Source organism: Rana temporaria, chromosome 4 (assembly GCF_905171775.1).
Source record: "Rana temporaria chromosome 4, aRanTem1.1, whole genome shotgun sequence".
In the NCBI taxonomy this organism is placed as follows: Eukaryota; Metazoa; Chordata; class Amphibia; order Anura; family Ranidae; genus Rana; species Rana temporaria.
The window spans coordinates 146,498,413-146,519,179 of record NC_053492.1 but is presented as its reverse complement, the minus strand read 5'-3'; the positions used below and the strand labels follow the sequence as shown (position 1 = coordinate 146,519,179).

General features: G+C 43.9%; 1 protein-coding gene across 2 annotated transcripts in view; it reads right to left on the bottom strand.

Moving 5' to 3' along the window:
- Window positions 1-20,767, bottom strand: part of RHBDD1 (rhomboid domain containing 1) — a 123,605-nt gene that overhangs the window by 35,024 nt on the left and 67,814 nt on the right. For both annotated transcript variants that reach the window (XM_040349142.1, XM_040349141.1), the window contains exon 5: window positions 8,126-8,211. In XM_040349142.1, the coding sequence (XP_040205076.1) occupies window positions 8,126-8,211 (86 nt within the window). The remainder of the gene's footprint in view (window positions 1-8,125; window positions 8,212-20,767) is intronic.

Sequence of the window (20,767 nt, the reverse complement as noted above, 5' to 3'; positions counted from 1 at the left end):
ATGATAAAATGCTTTCCCAATTTCCCAATGGCGCGGTTTATATTCCGGGGGGGGGCCTTCCCTCCCACTGAATGTAAAAGCAGTCTAGAGGCCAATTAGCCGCTAGGACTGCTTTTACATGAAAGCCGCTGGCTGAAAAGAATGATACCAAGATGATACCTAAACCCGCAGGCATCATTCTGGTATAACCATTCAAAGTCCAGCAACATACCAGTACGTTGATGGTTCTTGTTGGACATGTATTGTAATCTTTTTTTTCATGCAGCCTGTTGGCTGAACGAAAAAAAGAAGATTGATTGGTGGGTATGCCCACCATTAGAATACCTCCCTTCATCCACCCATTTTTAATGACAGGCACCATTTATATATGCCGAAGCATGGGGGCATCCTCCCGCAAAAAAGTTATGCCGCGTACACACGGTCTGACTTTTCCACGGGCAAGCCTCTGTTGGAATTTCAACCGTATGTACGCGGCATTAGGAGCAAAATCGCTCCTCCGCCTCTAATGCCACCATGCTCCTACAGCACTGGAGTCACGGCTTTATATATCGTGGGAGCAAACGCTGTTGCTGTCAAGATAAATAAGTTCGCGCAACAGCTGAATGGCGTACCTGAAAACAGTAAAGTAAATGACATACCTGAAAAGAAAGCATGAAAAAACATAACAAAAAATACTGCACTTGGGTGGGTTGGGTTGGGCTGGGCTGGGCTGGGCGGAGGGGCAAAATGCAGGGGCTAGTGGGTATCTGGGCTGATTCCACTAACAATGCGTTTTTGGGAACCCTAAACTGCTGGGTACGCTAGTATAGATCTGATCAGATCAGGTATCGATCCGTTCAGATACGATACCACTAAGGGGGGTGTATGCTTTGCGCGTGGATGTTACTGGCCCTAACCTGGGGCGACGCAGACCCTAACTAATGCTAAAATTTAATTGATATCACCCGCCGGGCGATCAGGGGGTTAAACTTTTATTGGGTTATATACGGCGGGTGCCCTGATGCTATAAACAGCAAACTAACTAACCAGCATCAACCGTAACACTTATACAGTGATCACTGGTGAAAGGGTTAACTAGGGGGCAATCAGGGGGTTAAAACCTTCATTAGGTAATATATGGGGGTACCTGACGCTTTATAAAAACCTGGCGGCGAACCTAAATAACTAACTGGCTAACCAGCGTCACCAGTAATACTTATACGGTGATCACTGGTGAAAGGGTTAACTCTAGGGGCAATCAGGGGTTACAACTTTTATTTAGAAAATGTATGGGGGTACCTAACGCTATAAAAACCTGGCGGCGAACCTCAAAAAATAACTAGCTACCTAGCGGCACTAATACAGCGATCAGAAAAACGATCGCTTAGTGACGCTGGCAATAGGGGGTGAAAGGGTTAACTCTAGGGGCAATCAGGGGTTAAAACCTTTATTTAAAAAATGTATGGGGGTACCCAACGCTATAAAAACCTGGCGGCGAACCTCAAAAAAAAAACTAGCTGGATCATTTAAATTAGGCGCGTTCCCGAGCCGAACGTACTGCGCATGCGCCGTCCCTAAAGTTTCCCGACGTGCATTGCGCTAAATGACGTCGCAAGGACGTCATTGGTTTCGACATGAACGTAAATGGCGTCCAGCCCCATTCACGGACGACTTACGCAAAACAACGTAAATTTTTAAATTTCGATGCGGGAACGACGGCCATACTTAACATTGGCTGCGCCTCATATAGCAGGGGCAACTCTACGCGTCCCAAATGTTACGTAAACGTCGTAACTTCACTGCGTCGGTCGGGCGTACGTACGTTCGGGAATTCGCGTATTTTGCCAATTTGCATACTCGATCGGGAAAACGACGTCGGCGACACCTAGCTGCGAAAAAAAAAAATTGCATTTAAGATCCGACAGCGTAAGAGCCTTACGCCTGTCGGATCTAATGGCTATCATGCGTAACTGATTCTATGAATCAGGCGCATAGATACGACGGGCGGACTCAGAGATACGACGGCGTATCAGGCGATACGCCGGCGTATCTCTTTTGAGAATCTGGCCCGCAGTGTCTATGTTGTATGCCATGGTGACCGAGTTGAAAGCCCCACAGAACTTGGGCTTTATACAGGCCTGGGAAAGGAACCTGATGGGGAACTATCTTTTTTTTTTCTTCTGTCTATTATTTTACTGTTTTAGGACTAAACCTGCACTGTCAGGTGTATTTCTTTCTTAGGGAGGGGAAGGGGGACAACCAGGGCAGGGCCCAGGTTGATGATAAAGTAACAAAGATATAGCATAAGGACAGATCAAAATAAAACAATGTTAAATGTGTAAAAGGAGAAATTAGTGGCGGGAGAATTGAAAAGTTTTGTTTTCTTCTTTTTGTTTTTGAAAAGAGCGATTAACCACTTAAAGAGGGGGTTCACCCTATAAATTTTTTGTTTCTAGCATTAAATTAGGCATAGTAGCGGAAGATGATTGATGGCCGGCTCTGGCGCGTCACGCTTCTCCAGAAATAGCCTAAATAGGACTTGGCTCTTCACGGCGCCTGCGCCTAGTCTGTGCGCAGGCGCCGTATAGTGCTGTGAAGAGCCGAGACCTACTCTGGCTATCTTCGGGGAGCGTGACGTGCCATAGCCGGCCGTCAATCATCTTCCCTCTGGATAGGAACGCCCATTCCCCGCAGGGAGTCTGAATCTTCACTATAGGATTAAACAGTGAGTACGGGGCAAAAAAATAAAAATAAAGGCATACTGTAGCTCGCGCTACTATGCTTAATTTAATGCTAGAATGTTGTTATAGAGGGTGAACCACCGCTTTAAGACCCGGACCTTTAGGCAGGTAAAGGACCCGGCCAGTTTTTGCGTTTCGGCACTGCGTCGCTTTAACTGAATTGCGCGGTCGTGCAAAGTGGCTCCCAAACAAAATTGGCGTCCTTTGATTACCTCTGCGGGTTTTATTTTTTGCGCTATAAACAAAAATAGAGCGACAATTTTGAAAAAAATGCAATATTTTTTACTTTTTGCTATAATAAATATCCCCCAAAAATATATAAAAAAAAATGTTTTCCTCAGTTTAGGCCGATACGTATTCTTCTACCTATTTTTGGTAAAAAAAAACAAAAAAAAACGCAATAAGCGTTTATCGATTGGTTTGCGCAAAATTTATAGCGTTTTCAAAATAGGGGATAGTTTTATTGCATTTTTATATATTTTTTTTTACTACTAATGGCGGCGATCAGCGATTTTTTTTGTGACAGCGGCATTATGGCGGACACATCGGCAATTTTGACACATTTTTGGGACCATTGTCATTTTCACAGCAAAAAATGCATTCAAAATGCATTGTTTACTGTGAAAATGACAATTACAGTTTGGGAGTTAACCCCTTCAGCACCCCCTAGTGGTTAAGTGTGACCTCATCTGTGTTTCTAACTGTAGGGGGGCGGGGCTGGACGTGTGACGTCATTGATAGTGTTTCCCTATATTAGGGAACACACGATCAATGACAGCGCCACAGTGAAGAGCGGGGAAGCTGTGTTTACACACAGCTCTCCCCGTTCTTCAGCTCCGGAGACCGATCGCAGGACTCCAGCGGCTATCGGGTCTGCGAGTCCCGCGCGCCACAGCTGGGCACATAAAGAGGACGTTCATGTACGTGCTTGTGCCCAGCCGTGCCATTCTGCCGACGTAAATGTGCAGGAGGCGGTCCTTAAGTGGTTAGGATATATGTAAAACTAAAATTGCTCTAGAGTAATATAAGTAGAAGTACAGAATAAGATGTATCTGTACATTAAAAGTTGTAATGTGATTATCTTTGTAAAAGAAAAAAAAAAAAAAGAATGCAGTGATGTGCAACACTACAACGAGCCGAGAATAATGAAGTTCATTGATTCTGAGCATGCATCGAATTGATTCAGAGCATGCGTGTTTTTTTACGCGTCAGAATTGCATACAGATGATCGGAATTTCCGACAAGAACCTTTCCGAAAATAAATTTCCGACAAGAACTTTTCCCGTGGGGCAAAGAGACACCTAGTATCTATTTGCCCTACTCTGAGGAAGTCCCACCCACGGGATGTAACGCGTACGAAGGGGAGGAGCTGACTGTGACATCACCCGCGATCGCCGTTGTACACACTCGATAGTGTCTTCTGACTGTGAGCCTAGCACTCGGCTGAGAGCGCTGAAGCATGTGAGTGTACCGACTGTTTGTCTTTTAATAAATGCCTTTTTTCTACTGAGAGCATTAGATCTCTCTTCCATTTTTGATTCCACATGTCCAAACTTGGCTGTGATCTATGGGCATTTTATTGTCATCCGGAGTTACCAAGTGACCATCTGATCGATATCATTGGGACCTGTAATCGATTATTATGCCAAGTGACCTTTTTAAGGTCGAATCTATGAGGTGAGAGGCCATCTTTACTTTATGGTGGTTGACTTCTATCTGGTCACCTGGTCTGAATCTGCACCACTTAATTGAAAATTTACATGGATTTCTCTTTTACGCCTTCACCTATGAACTCCTGTTTTTTGTATTTCTTATTTAATTAAATTTTTGCGCTGCACCGTTTCACTGTTTAATTATTAATTATTGCATGACTTTATAGCGATGGGACATTGAATAGTTTATTATTACTTATGGAGAAGGGGTGGGGTTAGATACGTTTCTTACTTCTTTCCAATCCTTTTTGGAAACGTAAACTACATTTATGTTTATAGTTTTTTTTTGTCTGCTCTTGTAACGAATGGTTTTGTGACAGTCTACTACTGAATGATTACTTTTTTTATGTTGTATATTTTTCCACGTTTGAAGCAAAAACGAAAACAAACTTCATTACTGCAATGCAATGGTATAATCCAGCCTTAGACCATTACTCTCAAGGTAAAGTGTGAAGCCCAAAAAAGAAAGAAATGTAAAAAAAAAAAGTGAAAAATATAAAATATCTTATTTATGAAGCATGTGCAATTTCAATATTTTAGACTGAAAATTCAGAATCTTTCTTTAAACAGGAACTATACTCAGCAATGCGATGTCTGCGAGCTCCCTTACCAGCGCTGACAACATTGCTTAGTCTTCTTCCAGGTTCATCTTAATTGGATGATGTAACTCCTGTGCATATGTGGGAGTTCATTCATCCCAGCAAATTGTACCATGAGCTGTGCATGCACAGTTCAGTGTACATTGTAAAGAAGATTGTGAACAAGAATATAAAAAGAATCCTTTATTGCAGAAGAGACATATGGGTTGAATTATTAGGGCACATAAGCTGTTCACTTTGCAAGATGCAATTTGCAAGGGGATTTTCATCAAAAGAATACCCAATCACGTGCAAGGAAAATTAACAAACAGCATTTTTGTTTACAGATGATTGGATGATAGAAGTCAGCAGAGCTTCTCAGCTCATTCACAAAACTGTTTGTAGTCTTTGTATTCGTGTAGGTTATGTTTTTTCATGGACCTCTGTCCATTTTACTTTTGCATACAACAGGTTTGTTATTTTTTTAAACAATACTTTACAATCACTTTAAAACTGCCTGAAAGTCCCTAAGGGGTGTTTTTGTTGCATATACATGCAGTGTTTTGTATTCAGTATCCCCCTTGTTTTTCTTCTTTCGCCAACAATTGTTTTGTTGTAGTTGAGGGATTGGAGCCCCCAACAGGGGAAACGGGGGGGGGGGGGGGATATTTAGAGAGATGTGGTCATTGGACTAGAACCCTCTATTATTTTGAGGGCCTACTCAGAGTGATTATGTTTCAGTAAGGTCTCAACCCCAGATCTTCTTGCCCTCATTGATTCTTATTTTGATATACAGGGCAATAATGCTGACGGCTACCTCTCAGGGATAACGATGTCTTCGTAATGTACTATGTTAACAACCTAAAACCTTATTTTCTCACCTATTTCTGTTGCCCATATGTTCCACCGTGGCCTTACTAAAGGACAAACCTGTTTACCAAGATCTTCCCCTGACCATTTTCTACTCTTCTCCCCTCATTTTTTTTGTACTAGTTCTTGTTGTATGATTCAGAGCATGCAAGGATTGTTTGCTGCTCTGCACAGTGTTCATTTACTCAGCATTTTTCAAAATACCAATAAAAACGATTGAAACAGAAAAATCCTTCCTGTTCGCACATTTTAAAGTTCTACTTGAAACACAAATGTGACTGGTTCTCCTAGGGCAGTGGTTCTCAACCTATCTAGTGCTGTGACCCCTTGATAAAATTTCCCAAGTTGTGGGGACCCCAAACAGTAAAATTATTTTCGAAGCATGGGTTGTCAGCCCCCAAGGCAAGACAAGTAATTTGCACCCCTAACCCATGGAAATTTTGCGCTCCCCGAGTCCTCCACTCGTACAGTATTAAAACCTCATATGTAACATTTTAGGATGTATCTCTCTCTCTCTCTCTCTTTCTCTTTGTTCTCCTCTTTTTCCCTTTTATCTCTCGCTATCCTAATTTCTTGTTTTTTCCCCCATCCCTCCCTCTAGCCGTCTTTCTTGTTTTTTTCTCTTACTTTTTCTTTCTTCCTCCCCCTTTTTTCCTCTCCCTTCCACGTATTCTCTATTTTAATTCCTTGGTGGGGGGTGGGATTAGTGGCAGTGCTAGGGGGAGTTCTGATCAGCCAACTTAGGTGCTCTTGATCAAGGTCATCTGCTGATCTGAGAACTGTAGTGGGGACTTTTAATGGCAGCTATAATCACAGGTAGTGTTACTCACTGTGTCTCCGACTTTGTGGTGTCTCGTAGCAGTGACACCTATGCTGAAATCAGGAGATAGGGTCTCCGTCAGCCCCTCTCACCTCACAATCCTCACCAGTCAGCGGACCTCTAGTCTCTGCCCGCAGTCATGCCGTGAACTGAATGGGCAGCTGCGTAGAGGCTGAGTGGGCGATCGTGTGCTCCAGGAACAGCCCAGCTGGGTGGCCATCGGCTCCAGAGACAGCCCTGCTGAGCAGCCGCAAGAAGGTTGAGAGAGTGGTGCAGGCTTCAGGAACAGCCCAGGATTTGGTGACCCCTGGCAAATCATCATTTGACCCCCTAGGGGGTCCCAACCCCCAGGTTGAGAAAAACTGTCCTAGGGTCTTATACACACTTGGCATTTTGCTGGGCTGCACTCAAATCCTGAGTTTAGGTGCAGGTGGAAGGCAGAGGCATACCATCCAGTTCTGCTTCTGCCAGCCTATAAAACTTTATGCAAGGCTGAAAGCTGCTGCCACTGGGCAGGGCTGGACAGTGCACTGTCCCAGGTCTACTAAAATCTAGGGCAGTATGTGCCCAGGGATGCATGCTCAGAAAGCAAGCACAAGCAGTCTGTGCTCCAGGCATTTGTCCCCGGGCTCATACTGCCCTAAACAGTAGTGCACCGCTTAGCACTGTCCAGTGGCAGCAGCTTACAGCCCTTTTGTACCATATTACAGGCTGTTGATAGTGCACCCGTGCTTTCCATCTGCATGCAAATGCCACTGTCTCATGCACCAGGTTTAAATGCCCAGTATGCATGAAGCCTAAAGAATCCATACAAACTCGTGATTGCAAGGGTAAAATAGTGACACAAAGAATACTGTATATATTAAAAATTAAGTTTAGCATTGCATTATATGGAAAGGGGAATTAAGGACAACCAAATGCTTTCATGTTCTTCAGCACCAGATTACTGCAGTACGCTGCACAGTGATCACAGTTGTATTGAATTCTTTTTACATGTATCGCTTGTTTAATACTGCAGAAAAAGAATGATAAAGCATTGTAAGCCATATGTCTTTCATCACCTTCCGAATGAAGGAAATCTTCAGTGCCGCTTACTTTGCCTGCAGACACAGTGATTTATCTCCACTTAAAATCATTATGCTCTCTAAGCCCTGTTCAGTTTTATTGTCCTTTTTATTATTACGGTATCATGCCAATCACTGAGTATACCATAAAAATAAGCTATATATTCACTATTTGAGAAGTAAAACATTAATATTACTTAGAGAGGGCTTGTAATGAATGACAAATACATCATTAAATTCTCCTAAGTATGTTGTTAAACCCACAGGTATGGCTTTTAATAGAACAGATTATTGCTTTTGAATTGTGGATCTTGCAGGAAGAGTAGAGCATCTCTGTACTACTAGCATATGGGGTTATTACCTGCACCATTCAGAATCCACTGTAGGGGTCCAAGTGTGTATAACAAGCCAACCAATATACCAGAAAGGTGGCCAACAAAGGATGTGCTAGAAAACAAAGAAAACATGCATTACTGTGTGTAGACAAGCTACTAACCTTAGCTATATACAAGAAATATACAATGCATTTGGATCAGCCTTGGATACCAAAAACAATTGCCTCTTACGCCCAAAACAGCAAGCCAGGTTCTCTCTCGTTTTCCAATGTGCGGAGGTGAAATGAAGAATCACATAGCTGAACATAGTACAACACCGGTAGTGCTACAAATACTTTATAAATTAGGTCTGCAATGACATGCTGAAATACTGGAATTTTTTTTCAGAAGTGGGGTATTTATGCAGAAAATTAACACAATTAGATACACTCTTGACTATCTTTCACTTAGCTACATCTATGTGGCTGTTTTCCAGTGTATTTGAGTCTGTAAATCTGGGTTTGATTCACTAAAGGCAAATAGGCTGTGCACTTTGCAAAGTGCAATTGCACTCTGCAAGTGCAGTTGCTCCAGAGCTTAGTAAAAGAACAGAAGCGCTGCTGACTTCCATCATCCAATCATTTGCAAGCAAAAACATTTTTTTTTTGCTTGCAGGTGATTGGGTATTCTTTGCAAAGTGAAGCTTTACCTCATTTTCCAAGCTCTGGAGCAACTGTACTTGCAAAGTGTCTCTATGCCTTTAGTAAATCAACCCCTATGTGCAAACTAAAGCTAGCATGCATGGATCGAAATTCAGCTAGTTCAGAAGGGACTGGCCGAATTTCAATCCATGTATGGGCAGGCAACTCGATTCTGATGGCGAGGAAGTCTCCCTGCTGTTAGAATACAATGATTCAGCGGGGAGGATTCCCCCATCAAACTTGAAAGTGTGGATGGGGGAATCAGCCAATTTTGTTTTCATTCAACCCACTGGTTGACCAAAAAAAATAAATAAAGACTAATCAATGGGCTGTTTAAGATAATCAGTAATCTTATTAGTGACCACCGCGATCCCCAAACGTCAGGAAAAAAAAAAAATAGCAAAATTGTATTTATCCAGCAGCAGTGTATAACATTAAAAACATTAATATAAACAAGTAACACAAATATTTAATTCCGGAATAATAATAATAATAAAAAAGTGAAAATTGAAAATAGTTATCTTCTCATATATCTTCTCATATATCAGACAAGAAAAAAGTCAAAATATCACTGGTATTTCCTTTTATTTATTTACTTACACCGGGTCCTTCAACTTGTTAACAGTTGATTTATAGGTCCCTGGCGCCGGAAGTGCACAGTAGGCCCCGTTAGATGCACATGCACCTTATTTAACACACACACACACACACACACACACATTATATATATATATATATATATATATATATATATATATATATATATATACACACACACACACACACACACACACATACACACTATTATATATATATATATATATATATAAAATAGGATTTTTATAACAGCTTACCTGTAAAATCCTTTTCTTGGAGTACATCACGGGACACAGAGCTGCATAGCCATTACATGTGGGTTATAGAGTCTACCTTCAGGTGATGGACACTGGTGTAATCAATTAAACAGGAAGTTCCCTCCCTATATAACCCCTCCCCTACTGGGAGTTCCTCAGTTTTTGTAGCAAAGCAATAAGTGTCCCAATATCCCCAGACAAGAGGGGTGGGAGCTCTGTGTCCCGTGATGTACTCCAAGAAAAGGATTTTACAGGTAAGCTGTTATAAAAATCCTATTATATATATATATATATATATATATATATATATATATAAATAGGATTTTTATAACAGCTTACCTGTAAAATCCTTTTCTTGGAGTACATCACGGGACACAGAGCTGCATAGCCATTACATGTGGGTTATAGAGTCTACCTTCAGGTGATGGACACTGGTGTAATCAATTAAACAGGAAGTTCCCTCCCTATATAACCCCTCCCCTACTGGGAGTACCTCAGTTTTTGTAGCAAAGCAATAAGTGTCCCAATATCCCCAGACAAGAGGGGTGGGAGCTCTGTGTCCCGTGATGTACTCCAAGAAAAGGATTTTACAGGTAAGCTGTTATAAAAATCCTATTTTCTTTATCGTACATCACGGGACACAGAGCTGCATAGCCATTACATGTGGGATGTCCCAAAGCAATGCTTACTGAGGGGAGGGAGACACCAACAACGCAGACCGCCATCAGACGTGAGGACCTATAATGCTGCCTGCAGCATACTGCGCCAAAAAGCTGCATCCTCTTGCCGTCTTATGTTCACCTGATAGGAGTTAGTGAACGTAAGCACAGATGACCAAGTTGCGGCCTTGAAAATCTGCGTCATAAAGGCTTGGAAATGCATTGCGCATAAAGCGCTTACCATCCTGGTAGGGAGCACCCCCACAAAAAAACAGGGGGAATCCTACTCTAACCACAAGCCTGAATAATAACCTGATGAATCAACCTTAAAAACAGTTGATTTTAGACGCTGCCTGCCCTTTCCTGGGGCCTCCTGGTAGCGCAACAACATCAGTTTTCCGTATCCGAGCAGCCGCTTCAGATAGGCCTAGACCCTTCTTACTCCAACGAGAGAGAGAGTGTAACCATTTTAATAGCTGACCTGAACACTGCCTGCCCATCTAGGGTCTTCTGGCAGCCCAATAAAAACGTCAGCTTTCTATATCTGAAACCTTCAGGTATTTAACTGCTCTCATCTCAATTGAGAGAAAAGCAATAACCTTTCCTTCCGTGAAAAAAGGTTTTGAAAAAAGGGAAGGTAAGAATATCTAGATTCAAATGAATACTAGATCCTTATAGTAAATAAGGTTGGGTGAGGATGAAAATCACTCTACTTGTAAGAATAATTGAGTATGGCTCTATACCAAGAAAGTTGCCAATACTGAAACTCTCTTGGAGGCTACCACAACCAAGAACACCAATTCCTTGTTAAAGGATGAAGAGAAATATGGTGCATCGGCCCAAGGAGCTGACCCTGTAAGCCGACAAAACTAGAGCCAATCCTCCGAGCACAAGGGCGACCCAACTGGTGGACTTATACAAGGGGTGACGTGCATAACAGCCCGGACCAAAGAGTGTGAAGTAATCGACCTTTGGAAGCAAGGCCGAGATCGGATCCTTGATATAACTTAAGGCTAGCTCCGTCTCCTTTCCAAATGTAGGAAGGCAGGAATTTTACCTTTGACAAACTTCCACGGATGCCACCATCTGGTTTCACACCAGGAACATGGGCCTTCCAGACCGTAGGATATCTGGTCCTGGAGGCCAGCTCTCTTGTATGAATCAAGGGAATTGCCGCTGATTCTGAAAGCCCCGATCCTCGAGAATGTGGTCTATAATAACCAGACCATTAATTCACCTGTTGCAAGGCAGAATGTAATACCCCCTGCAAAGTAGGCCTGGACAAGATGTAAGGGACTGTGGGTCCTCTACTACCACCCTTACTGTTCCTGCACTGAGAGGTCGTCAGGGTTATGCCGGAGTAATCAGGCCAGCTTCCGTTCTCCTCTAAATGTTGCATAGAAGCCACAAAAGTCGCGGCACTGGGGGGAGAGACACAACCAGCGACAACTGGTCCCCCCCTCGGATTACAAACACATCTGCCCCGCATGCGGGTGGATCCTTTATCCTTGACCCCAAGCTGTTCAATCTCTTGTTGAGCCTGGACGCCAATACATCTTATGTACAGGGTACTATTTCTGTGACATTTGGTCAGGAAAACAGTCGGGGTGTAGAGGTCATTCTCCCGGAGACACTTGTTGATGGCTCCAGCGAATCGCCTGCCAATTCTGCATTTCATGAAATGACGAATGTCAATAGGCAAGGCACAAGCTCCTCCTTGGTAAATTAAGTAAATCACTAGTATGGCATAGTCTGATTGTACTCTGACAGAACCAACCTGCCACCTGAACGTTCAGGCCCCTAAGCCAGATGCTCCATCGGTAGCTCTAGCTGACAGATAAGGCTCCCTTGGAGCTTGACTACTTCCCCTGGGCCATGGTCTCTTCCTGACCTGGCAAACCCTTTTAGTTAAGAATCACCAAGAGGAATTCCAGCATATCTCTGGGACCGGGTTCTTTGGATAATGCTAGGTCAAGATCCACTCTTTCTAGGCCGACAAAATACTGTTTATAACAGCCCTGAATAAAAGTTAGTATAGGGAACTGTCTTGAATGAAGCCAGCATCTTCCCTAGTGCCTTAATCAAAAGGCCAAAAGTAAGGAACTGTTCCTTGCCGTGACCACATAGACCAGTTTTCTTATAGCGATGGTCTTGTCTGAGGCCAAAAAAACTCTCCTTTTTGGACTGTGCCAAACATACCCAGCTTCTTGTCAAATGAAAGAATGTATCTTTAGAGTTCCAGATACTTGACCATGCTGGACACCCTTAGGTCCAGCCATGCTACTGACTGACCCATCAGCAGGAATTTGCTTCGGTATGCCATTACTGCTATACCCTGGGCCTACAGACCTGCTAGAGGCGGGCCCTAGCACCCTGACAACCCAGGCACGGAGGCTAACCCAAAAGGGCAAGACCACCAACTGGAGATAGTGCTGTTCCCCTGCGAAATGCAGACAACCTCTGCAGACCCAAGTAAATAAACACATATGCAACTGGCTCCCCATGTGTGTATGTGGCAAGTGTTAAAGCCATATGCCTCAATGGCAGTGTGTGTACATGGCAGCGTGTGTTCCTGGAAGCATGAATTCCTATAAATATGTTTTAAGCAAAACATGCATATAGCATGTGTGCTCTGGAACAAGCATCTTGCAAGCAAGCATGCGATATAAACGTGTTATGCAACAATGTGCAACATGAACCCATGCAGACACGTATTTCTATGCAAACACAAGGAATCCTGTATTGCTTAATTAGGCCGCCATGTGCAACTTTAAAGTAATCATGCATCCTTATGCGATTCAGCATCTTCCATGCGATCAACATCTTATGCATTTTAAGCACTACTCTTGTGTGACCAAGCACCCCTGTGCGATCCAGCATCCTTATGCACTCAAGCATCTTAATGCGACTTTAGGCATTTCTGTGAAACAAGCCTCTCTATGTGATCAAGTATCCTTGGGTAATCCAGGACGCTGTTGATCCAACAACCATGTGTGATCCAGCTTATTTTTGCATTCAAGCATCTTTAAGCGATCTTTAGGCATTCTTGTAGAAACAAGCCTCTCTGTGCGACCAAAATATCCTCGAGTAATCAAGGACTTGGGTGATCGGGTAATCATGTGTGATTCAGCATTTTTATGCCTTCAAGCCTCTTTATGCGATTCTAGGCATTTCTGTGGAAACAAGCCTCTTTGTGCGACCAAAATATCCTCGAGTAATCAAGGACTTGGGTGATCGGGTAATCATGTGTGATTCAGCATTTTTATGCCTTCAAGCCTCTTTATGCGATTCTAGGCATTTCTGTGGAAACAAGCCTCTTTGTGTGACCAAATATCCTTGGGGAATCAAGGACTTGGGTGATCAAGTAATCATGTGTGATTCCAGCATTTTTATGCATACAAGCATCTTTATGCGAACTTAGGCACTTCTGTGGAAACAAGCCTCTCTGTGTGACCAAATATCCTTGGGTAATCCAGGATTTGGGTGATCAGGTAACCATGTGTGTGTGATCCAGCATTTTTATACATACAAACGTCTTTATGCGATTTTAGTCCTTTTTGTGGAAACAAGTCTCTCTGTGTGACCAAATATCCTTGGGTAATCCAGGACTTGAGTGATCAGGTAACTAGCATCTTTATGCACTCAAGCATTTCTATGCAACTCTAACAAACATGCAACACCATACAGACAGAAACATGTATCCTTATGCGATCCACAATAAAACATGCTTTGTTACTTGTTTTTATCCCACATGCATTCCAAACTCATGTATCTTATGCAACATGCGGACTGGTAAAGAGGATGTTATCCTCTGTAGATGTGCGTTTCCTCAATTAAGAGACGTTAGCAATGTGTACCAGCAACTGTGCATCCCTCAGATGTGCATTTGGTTAGCCTGAAGCCGACACCAGGCTGAGGACCATATGGAGGTCTTACTAGCCACCTATAGGAAAACCTCTCTTTACACTCTAAGGAGAAGATAGAGGCTTTGGCCGAGTAGGCAGAGGGAAATTATATGCAGCATGAATCTCTGAAAAGACTGCAGGTGCAATCAGAACCTGTAGAGCTATTGATAGCTTCTCCTCGTTAGGCTGCAGCTCCTGTCTCCTGTCCTCTGACAGTGAACCTTCATCCCCAGCTCTTCTAATCCCTTTGTTTAAGGATTAAAGCAGGAAAAGGGACACACCCTGCGTTTTTTTTTTTTTTGCTTCTTGTGAGGATGCTGCGAACATAGCAGTTAACCTCTTGTAGAACAACAAATGTGATGCAAAAAACAAAACACATGCAGAGTGGCTGCAATGTTGGGGGAGGCTGCATTGATTGCCTGACAGGTCTGATGGCTCAATCTGTGAGCTGTCTCTACAGGGGAGAATAAGGGGCCACCAGGTTCAGGTGGCGATTCCTTTTTATATTCCTACCCCTGACCTTATTCAATGGGGAGACCAAAGTCCTAAGCTAAAAGCAGAGGAGCTAAACCCAGGTGCATCAACAGCTGAACATAGTCTGGCAGCAACAATGCCTGCTAATCTGCACAGCTAGATGCGGAGTAGGCGTCTTAGATGAATCTGTATCCAACTCACACAAGGTGCTTGCGTTTGTGTCCCCCTAGCTTTACAGAGCTCTGACGTCTGGGCCTTTTTGAAGAGCCCTCTCTGCGACTGCACTGAGCCGGTGAGCACGTGCGACATGGTAGAGCCTGAAGCTGAGGAAGTGGGACGAACAATAGACCAGCTAACACTTAAGCTTCCATCTTTGGAAAGCATGGTAAGCGAAAACATCAGGCATGTCTTTTACTGCCCATAGTAGTGGAAAAACAGATAAGACTTGCAGCTACTCATGGAAGACAATGCTTTGCATAGGATTAAGGGCATTTTTTTTTTTATGTACCAGCCCCTTCAAGGGGAGATATATGGGTACTACAGCCATCCTGTCTGAACAGACATAGTGGCCCAGGCTACATGCCGGCTAGGGGAGGTATATGGATGCCCTGAGCCATCCCGTCTCAAAAGACATCGTGGTTTACATTGCCCATGCATAAAAACATAATATAGGCGAGACCCATAGTCCCCTACAGAAGACCTACTGTCGAACCAAGTCCCGTAGGTCCCTCTCTTACCTTTCCACGCTGCAGGGTATTGCCAAGCAAGAGGCCCAATCTTCCCCCTTCACCGTGGGTATAGTCCTAGACCTTCAGGGACCGGGGTCCATGGCAGGAACACCACACCCCTGGACCTATATAGCACCCTGGCAGCAGAAAAAACATTTGGTCCTTAGAAGGCACAAAGTTCTGGAACCCAGGATCCAGCCCTCCGCAGAGAGGCATTATAGGCTAAACCTCGTTCTTCGTACCAAGGCCCGGGTACCGTCCACTTTGGCTATGAAGCACCTTGGACGGATCCGGATTTATGGAGGCTTTTTACATCCAGCATGGATCCCTCCAGTGGAGCTCCTAAGAGCACATGTTAACTCGTGACCAACACCTTAGACACTGATGAAAAAACTGAGGTACTCCCAGTAGGGGAGGGGTTATATAGGGAGGGAACTTCTTGTTTTTTTTTTTTTTATTTACCACCTCAGCTAGTACCAAGTTCAAGAGACCAGCTCATGGTTTGATGCTTCTTACGTCTCTGTTTGTGGATTTGCATCATGTGTGGTATATATTCTCTGGGTATTTTTTTTTTTTTTTTTTTTTGAACAGTGGTCATGTGCGCAAAAAAAAGCAAAATATAAGTATCGCTTTCCCGCTGGGGTTCGCTAGTGACCAGTTACAACTTTTATCCCCCCCCCTCCCCGCTACCCTCATGGCTCCCGGGGATCTCACTCTCTTTACCTAAGAGAATATAGTTTTAGATTTTTGGAAAGAGGTGAATACTACATAAATAGGATCTGGAGATGACTGTCGAAGTGATGGGTGTTGTTTCATTCTGCTTGGTTATACCCTAACTCTAGTGCCCCCTGACCCTCTCCGCATAGCTCCATGTTTTTTTGTATTCCTTCCATTTTTCCCATTTCTCCCCAAACTCCCTGTGCGTCTCTGAGAGGCTTTCCTTTAACTCTTCTAACCTAAATGTTTCCTCTACTGCGTCTATCCAATTCCAGACCTGAGGGCTTTCAGTCTCCTGCCACTTTTTTGGTATAAGTCTCTTGGCAGCATTTAACAAGTGGGGGAGTAAGGACTGCTTATAGTTTCTCACCCCCCCTTGGCTACAGTGAAAGAGCACTACCCAGGGGTCCTTCTTTAGTTCGTCACCAGTGATAATCTTTATTTGACTTAATATTACCTCCCAATAAGTTTGAATTTTCGGGCATAGCCACCATAGATGGGCCATCGTACCTCTTTCTCGGCAACCACGCCAACACTCTGCGGTCTGTTCTGCTTTATATTTGTTTTCTTTATCCGGGGTGATATACCACCCAGAGATACACTTATAATTTGCTTCGGCGGTTCGTATGTCTATTGCTGATGAATGGGTTAATTGCATGATCCTCTGAAAAGTGTTTGTCCCTCTCGAAATTCCAAGCTCCCTTTCCCATTTTTCCAGAAAGGGTGCTTCTCCCCGTGATCCTATCTTAACCAGTATACCGTATAATTTAGTGATAGTGCCCTTTGAATTTTTATTTATACATATCTTCTCAAGTGGAGTTAACTCCTCCTTCGTCCGTAATGGGTGGTGGAGGTGACGTGCAAAGTGATGCAGCTGAGAATAATGCCACCTATCAAGATTCCAGTAATCCGTTCTGGATTTCAGATCGTCATAGGACATTATCTCGCCTTCTTTTACAATATCGCCCAAGTGAACAGTGTCACCCCTAATCCATTTTCCACCAATTTTATATTCCCCTGGTGCGAAATAGGGATTTTCTTTCAAATTCATTAGAGGGGAGTTAAATTTCCCGTCTAATTGTGACTGCGTCCTGTCCCACATTCGTAAGGTATATCGTGTTATATCGTGTGCTTTGTGATCGAGTGCTCTATAGTGTGCAGGGATCCAAATAATATTATTCAAGTGTTTGCTTATTTGAGCTTGTTCAATTTGTACCCATCTTTTGTCAGACCTGCCCCGGGCCCATTCTACAGCTCGAGATAGAACCGCCGCCTTGTGGTAGCTTTTAATGTCCGGGACTGCCAGGCCGCCGAGTAGCTTTCTTTGTTTAAGGATAGAGAGGGATATTCTATGCTTTTTATTTTTCCAAACATAATTTAGTAAGAGGGAATTCAGAATTCTAAGAAATTGCTGAGGAAGAGCAATTGGGATTAATAAAAATTTGTATAGTATTTTTGGGACTATTACCATCTTCAGCATATTGATGCGCCCTATCCATGATATGGGTTTGTTTACCGTTTTTTTTAGTTCATTTTTAATCTCATTTAATAGAGGTACGAAATTTATTTTGTACATCTTCTGCACCGTGTTGGCCAATTTAATACCTAGATACTTTAGTTCTTTAGTCCAGGGAAACGCACAGATTCCCTTGACCAGACCTACCTCCCTTTTATTTAGGTTGATATTCAAGATTTCTGATTTAGTTACATTGATTTTGAAGTTTGAAATAGCGCCATATTGTTGCAATACTTTGGAGAGCTTTGGGATGGATTTAGCCGGATTGGTTACGTAAAATAACACATCGTCGGCGAAAGCCGACAATTTGTGTTCCTCCTCTTCTACTCTGACCCCATTGATATCTGGGTCTTTTCGAATAGTAGCCAATAAAGGCTCTAGGGATAGAATAAAAAGAAGGGGGGACAGGGGGCACCCCTGTCTTGTCCCATTTTTCATCTCGAAAGACTCCGATAACATACCGTTGATTTTAATTTTTGCGGTGGGGTGGTGGTAGAGTGTTTTGATCCAGCGGGCCATCCTGTTCCCTATCCCCATGGTGGTGAGGGTCTTCATCATGAGCCCCCAGTCTACCCTGTCGAACGCTTTTTCAGCATCCACCGACAGGAATAGACCTGGGGGCGCATTCTGCCTTATGGTCTGGAGCAGGAGGATTGCCCTTAGGCTATTGTCTTTGCCCTCTCTGTTGGGGACGAAACCTACCTGGTCGGGGTGCACTAAAAGGTGCATAACCCCTTTCAGGCGTTCCGCAAGGATTTTAGCAAAAAGCTTAATGTCGGTATTCAGCAGGGAGATTGGTCTGTATCCCGAGCAGATTGAGCGATCCTTCCCCTCTTTCAAAATTATTGCAACCGTGGCGGCTATTGCTTCCTTGCTAGTTTCGAATTCGGACCCAAGCCCGTTGAAATATTTACACATCCTCGGTATCAGAATGTCACTAAATCTTTTATAGTACATGACGGAAAAACCGTCCGGGCCGGGACTCTTCCCACCCGACGTGTTTTTCAACGAGTTTTTTATTTCTTCTTCAGTTATAGGACGGTCCATGTTAAAACTTTCCATCTCCTCTATTCTGGGTAATCCTGCTTTGTCCAGGAAATCTCGGGTCTTAGCATCTCTTTCCCCTGTCTGCCAGGCTGGGTGTTTTATTGTATATAATTCCTCGTAGTAATTTTTAAATGTATCCGCGATTTCTCTGGTTGAATAAGCAAAATTCCCATCTTTCCTTTTGATTTTTTCAATGTAATTTCTGGTTTTCTTTTTTTGGGCCATTTTAGCTAGGAGCTTGCTGGGTTTATTACCCCAGATATATCTCTCTCTCGTAATACAGTTAAGTTTGTTCCTAGCTTCTTGCTCCATAATCTCCTTGAGTGCATCTCTCTTTAAAATTAGGTTATGGTAGGTCTCTTTGGAGCCCTGAGCTTTATGTTTCCGTTCTAAGGTCTCTATATCTTTTATCAAAGCATTAGTTTTGCATTTTCTCTCTTTTTTTTTTTTTGCAGCCTCAGCAATCAGGATTCCTCTTATGTATGCTTTGTGTGTCTCCCAAAGGGTGGCACTAGAGACTCCCTCTGTATCATTAAAGAGAAAATATTGTTTAAGTTCGGCTTCTACCCTACTTGCCCCTCCTTCGTCCCGAATCAAGTTGTCGTCTAGACGCCACTCAGGCCGTTGACTCTTTTGTATAGATGATTTAATTTTCATAGTTATTGGGGCGTGATCTGAGACGGTCATAATTCCAATGTCCGTCTCTATGATAAAATCCAGCAACCTATGATCAACCAAAATGTAGTCAATTCTGGAGTACGTTCCGTGGGGGGGGAGAGAAAGGATGACGTGGTGCACGTGAGGCACGCACGCCGAGGGAGGAGCAGCCCGCGCCACGGATCGGACCTGACCTGTCCCGCTCACGGGGGATGGACGAAGCCGGAAGACCCGAGGACGCATCAGCGGCGGCGGCCACGACGCAGAGTGGGAGTCTGCTGAGCCGCTAGACCGCCGACCGTCCGAACCGCTCTCCCCCGCTGCCCAGCTGAGACCTCCCCCTCTCTCCTGTCCCCTCGGTTCCCTCGAGGGAGACGCCAGAACGAGCGGTGCAGGGAGGAGGGAGCAGGAGTCGCAAATTGAGGTGGGCGCTCCTGGTCCTTGGCCCCCCTGCTGACCCCAACGCTTCTCCCGGCTGCCATAAGCCCTGATCAGCACTCAGGTAATACCTTTCTTTTTGCATTTAATGCATCGCAGATGTAGCCTGAAATAGGCAAACTGAGTAAGAGGTCAACCTTGAAACCGAGGGATCGGTAAGATTGGCAGTATATTACAGCATATCACCCTCTTTTTTTTGCTCCTCATACCAGAATGCCATGTGTGACTGTATGAATATAGAATAAGCCTCTAATTACTCAAGTATTAAGTCGATAACTGTTTGAGCTAAGTTACAACTTTCTTCTACATGAATTTTTCTATCATATCAATGGCCAGCTGACTACAGGGAATCCTGCTACAATTTTTGACGGTCCCGCACAGTGAAGGGTGGTATTGCCAGGTGAAATATACCTTGGGATTTGTCGTCTGACCTCCCCTCAATTTTCTTATGTGCTGTCTAAATTAGCGAGGCATTTATTCCTAGAGTCGCATGTTTTGTCTCTCCCTGAGAATTTACAGCGGGATAGGGTCAGACCATCCAAGGTTGGACGTCACGAGGATTACCTCACCCACCCTAGGTCACTACATATAGACCCCTTACCCAGTCCGTGGGTTGGCGGAGTCGGATGGATGGATGGCGGGGTGAGTGATGCGGTTAGAGGAGAGAGCGGTGATCTTTGGGCTGTCCCTGCTGGTGCAAATCTTGGAAAGACACGTAAACATCTGCATCTACTCACTTACATATAAATCATTACCGATTTATTTTCAACCATTGCAAACAGTTACCGAAGCTCCCCTCAGTTCCTTTAACCCGGGCGGTTACCCGGGTGATCACCAACGTCAAAAGGGGCATTGCGGACCTCTCAGAGCTGAGGCCAAGGCGCAACGGAACTAAGTCCGCTAGGCTATTTTCTGCAGAGTGCTTCTCCTGGTGGGGATACAAAAACCAAGAGTGAGAAGATAATACAAATAACCCCAAGGCGTGGCACTCTC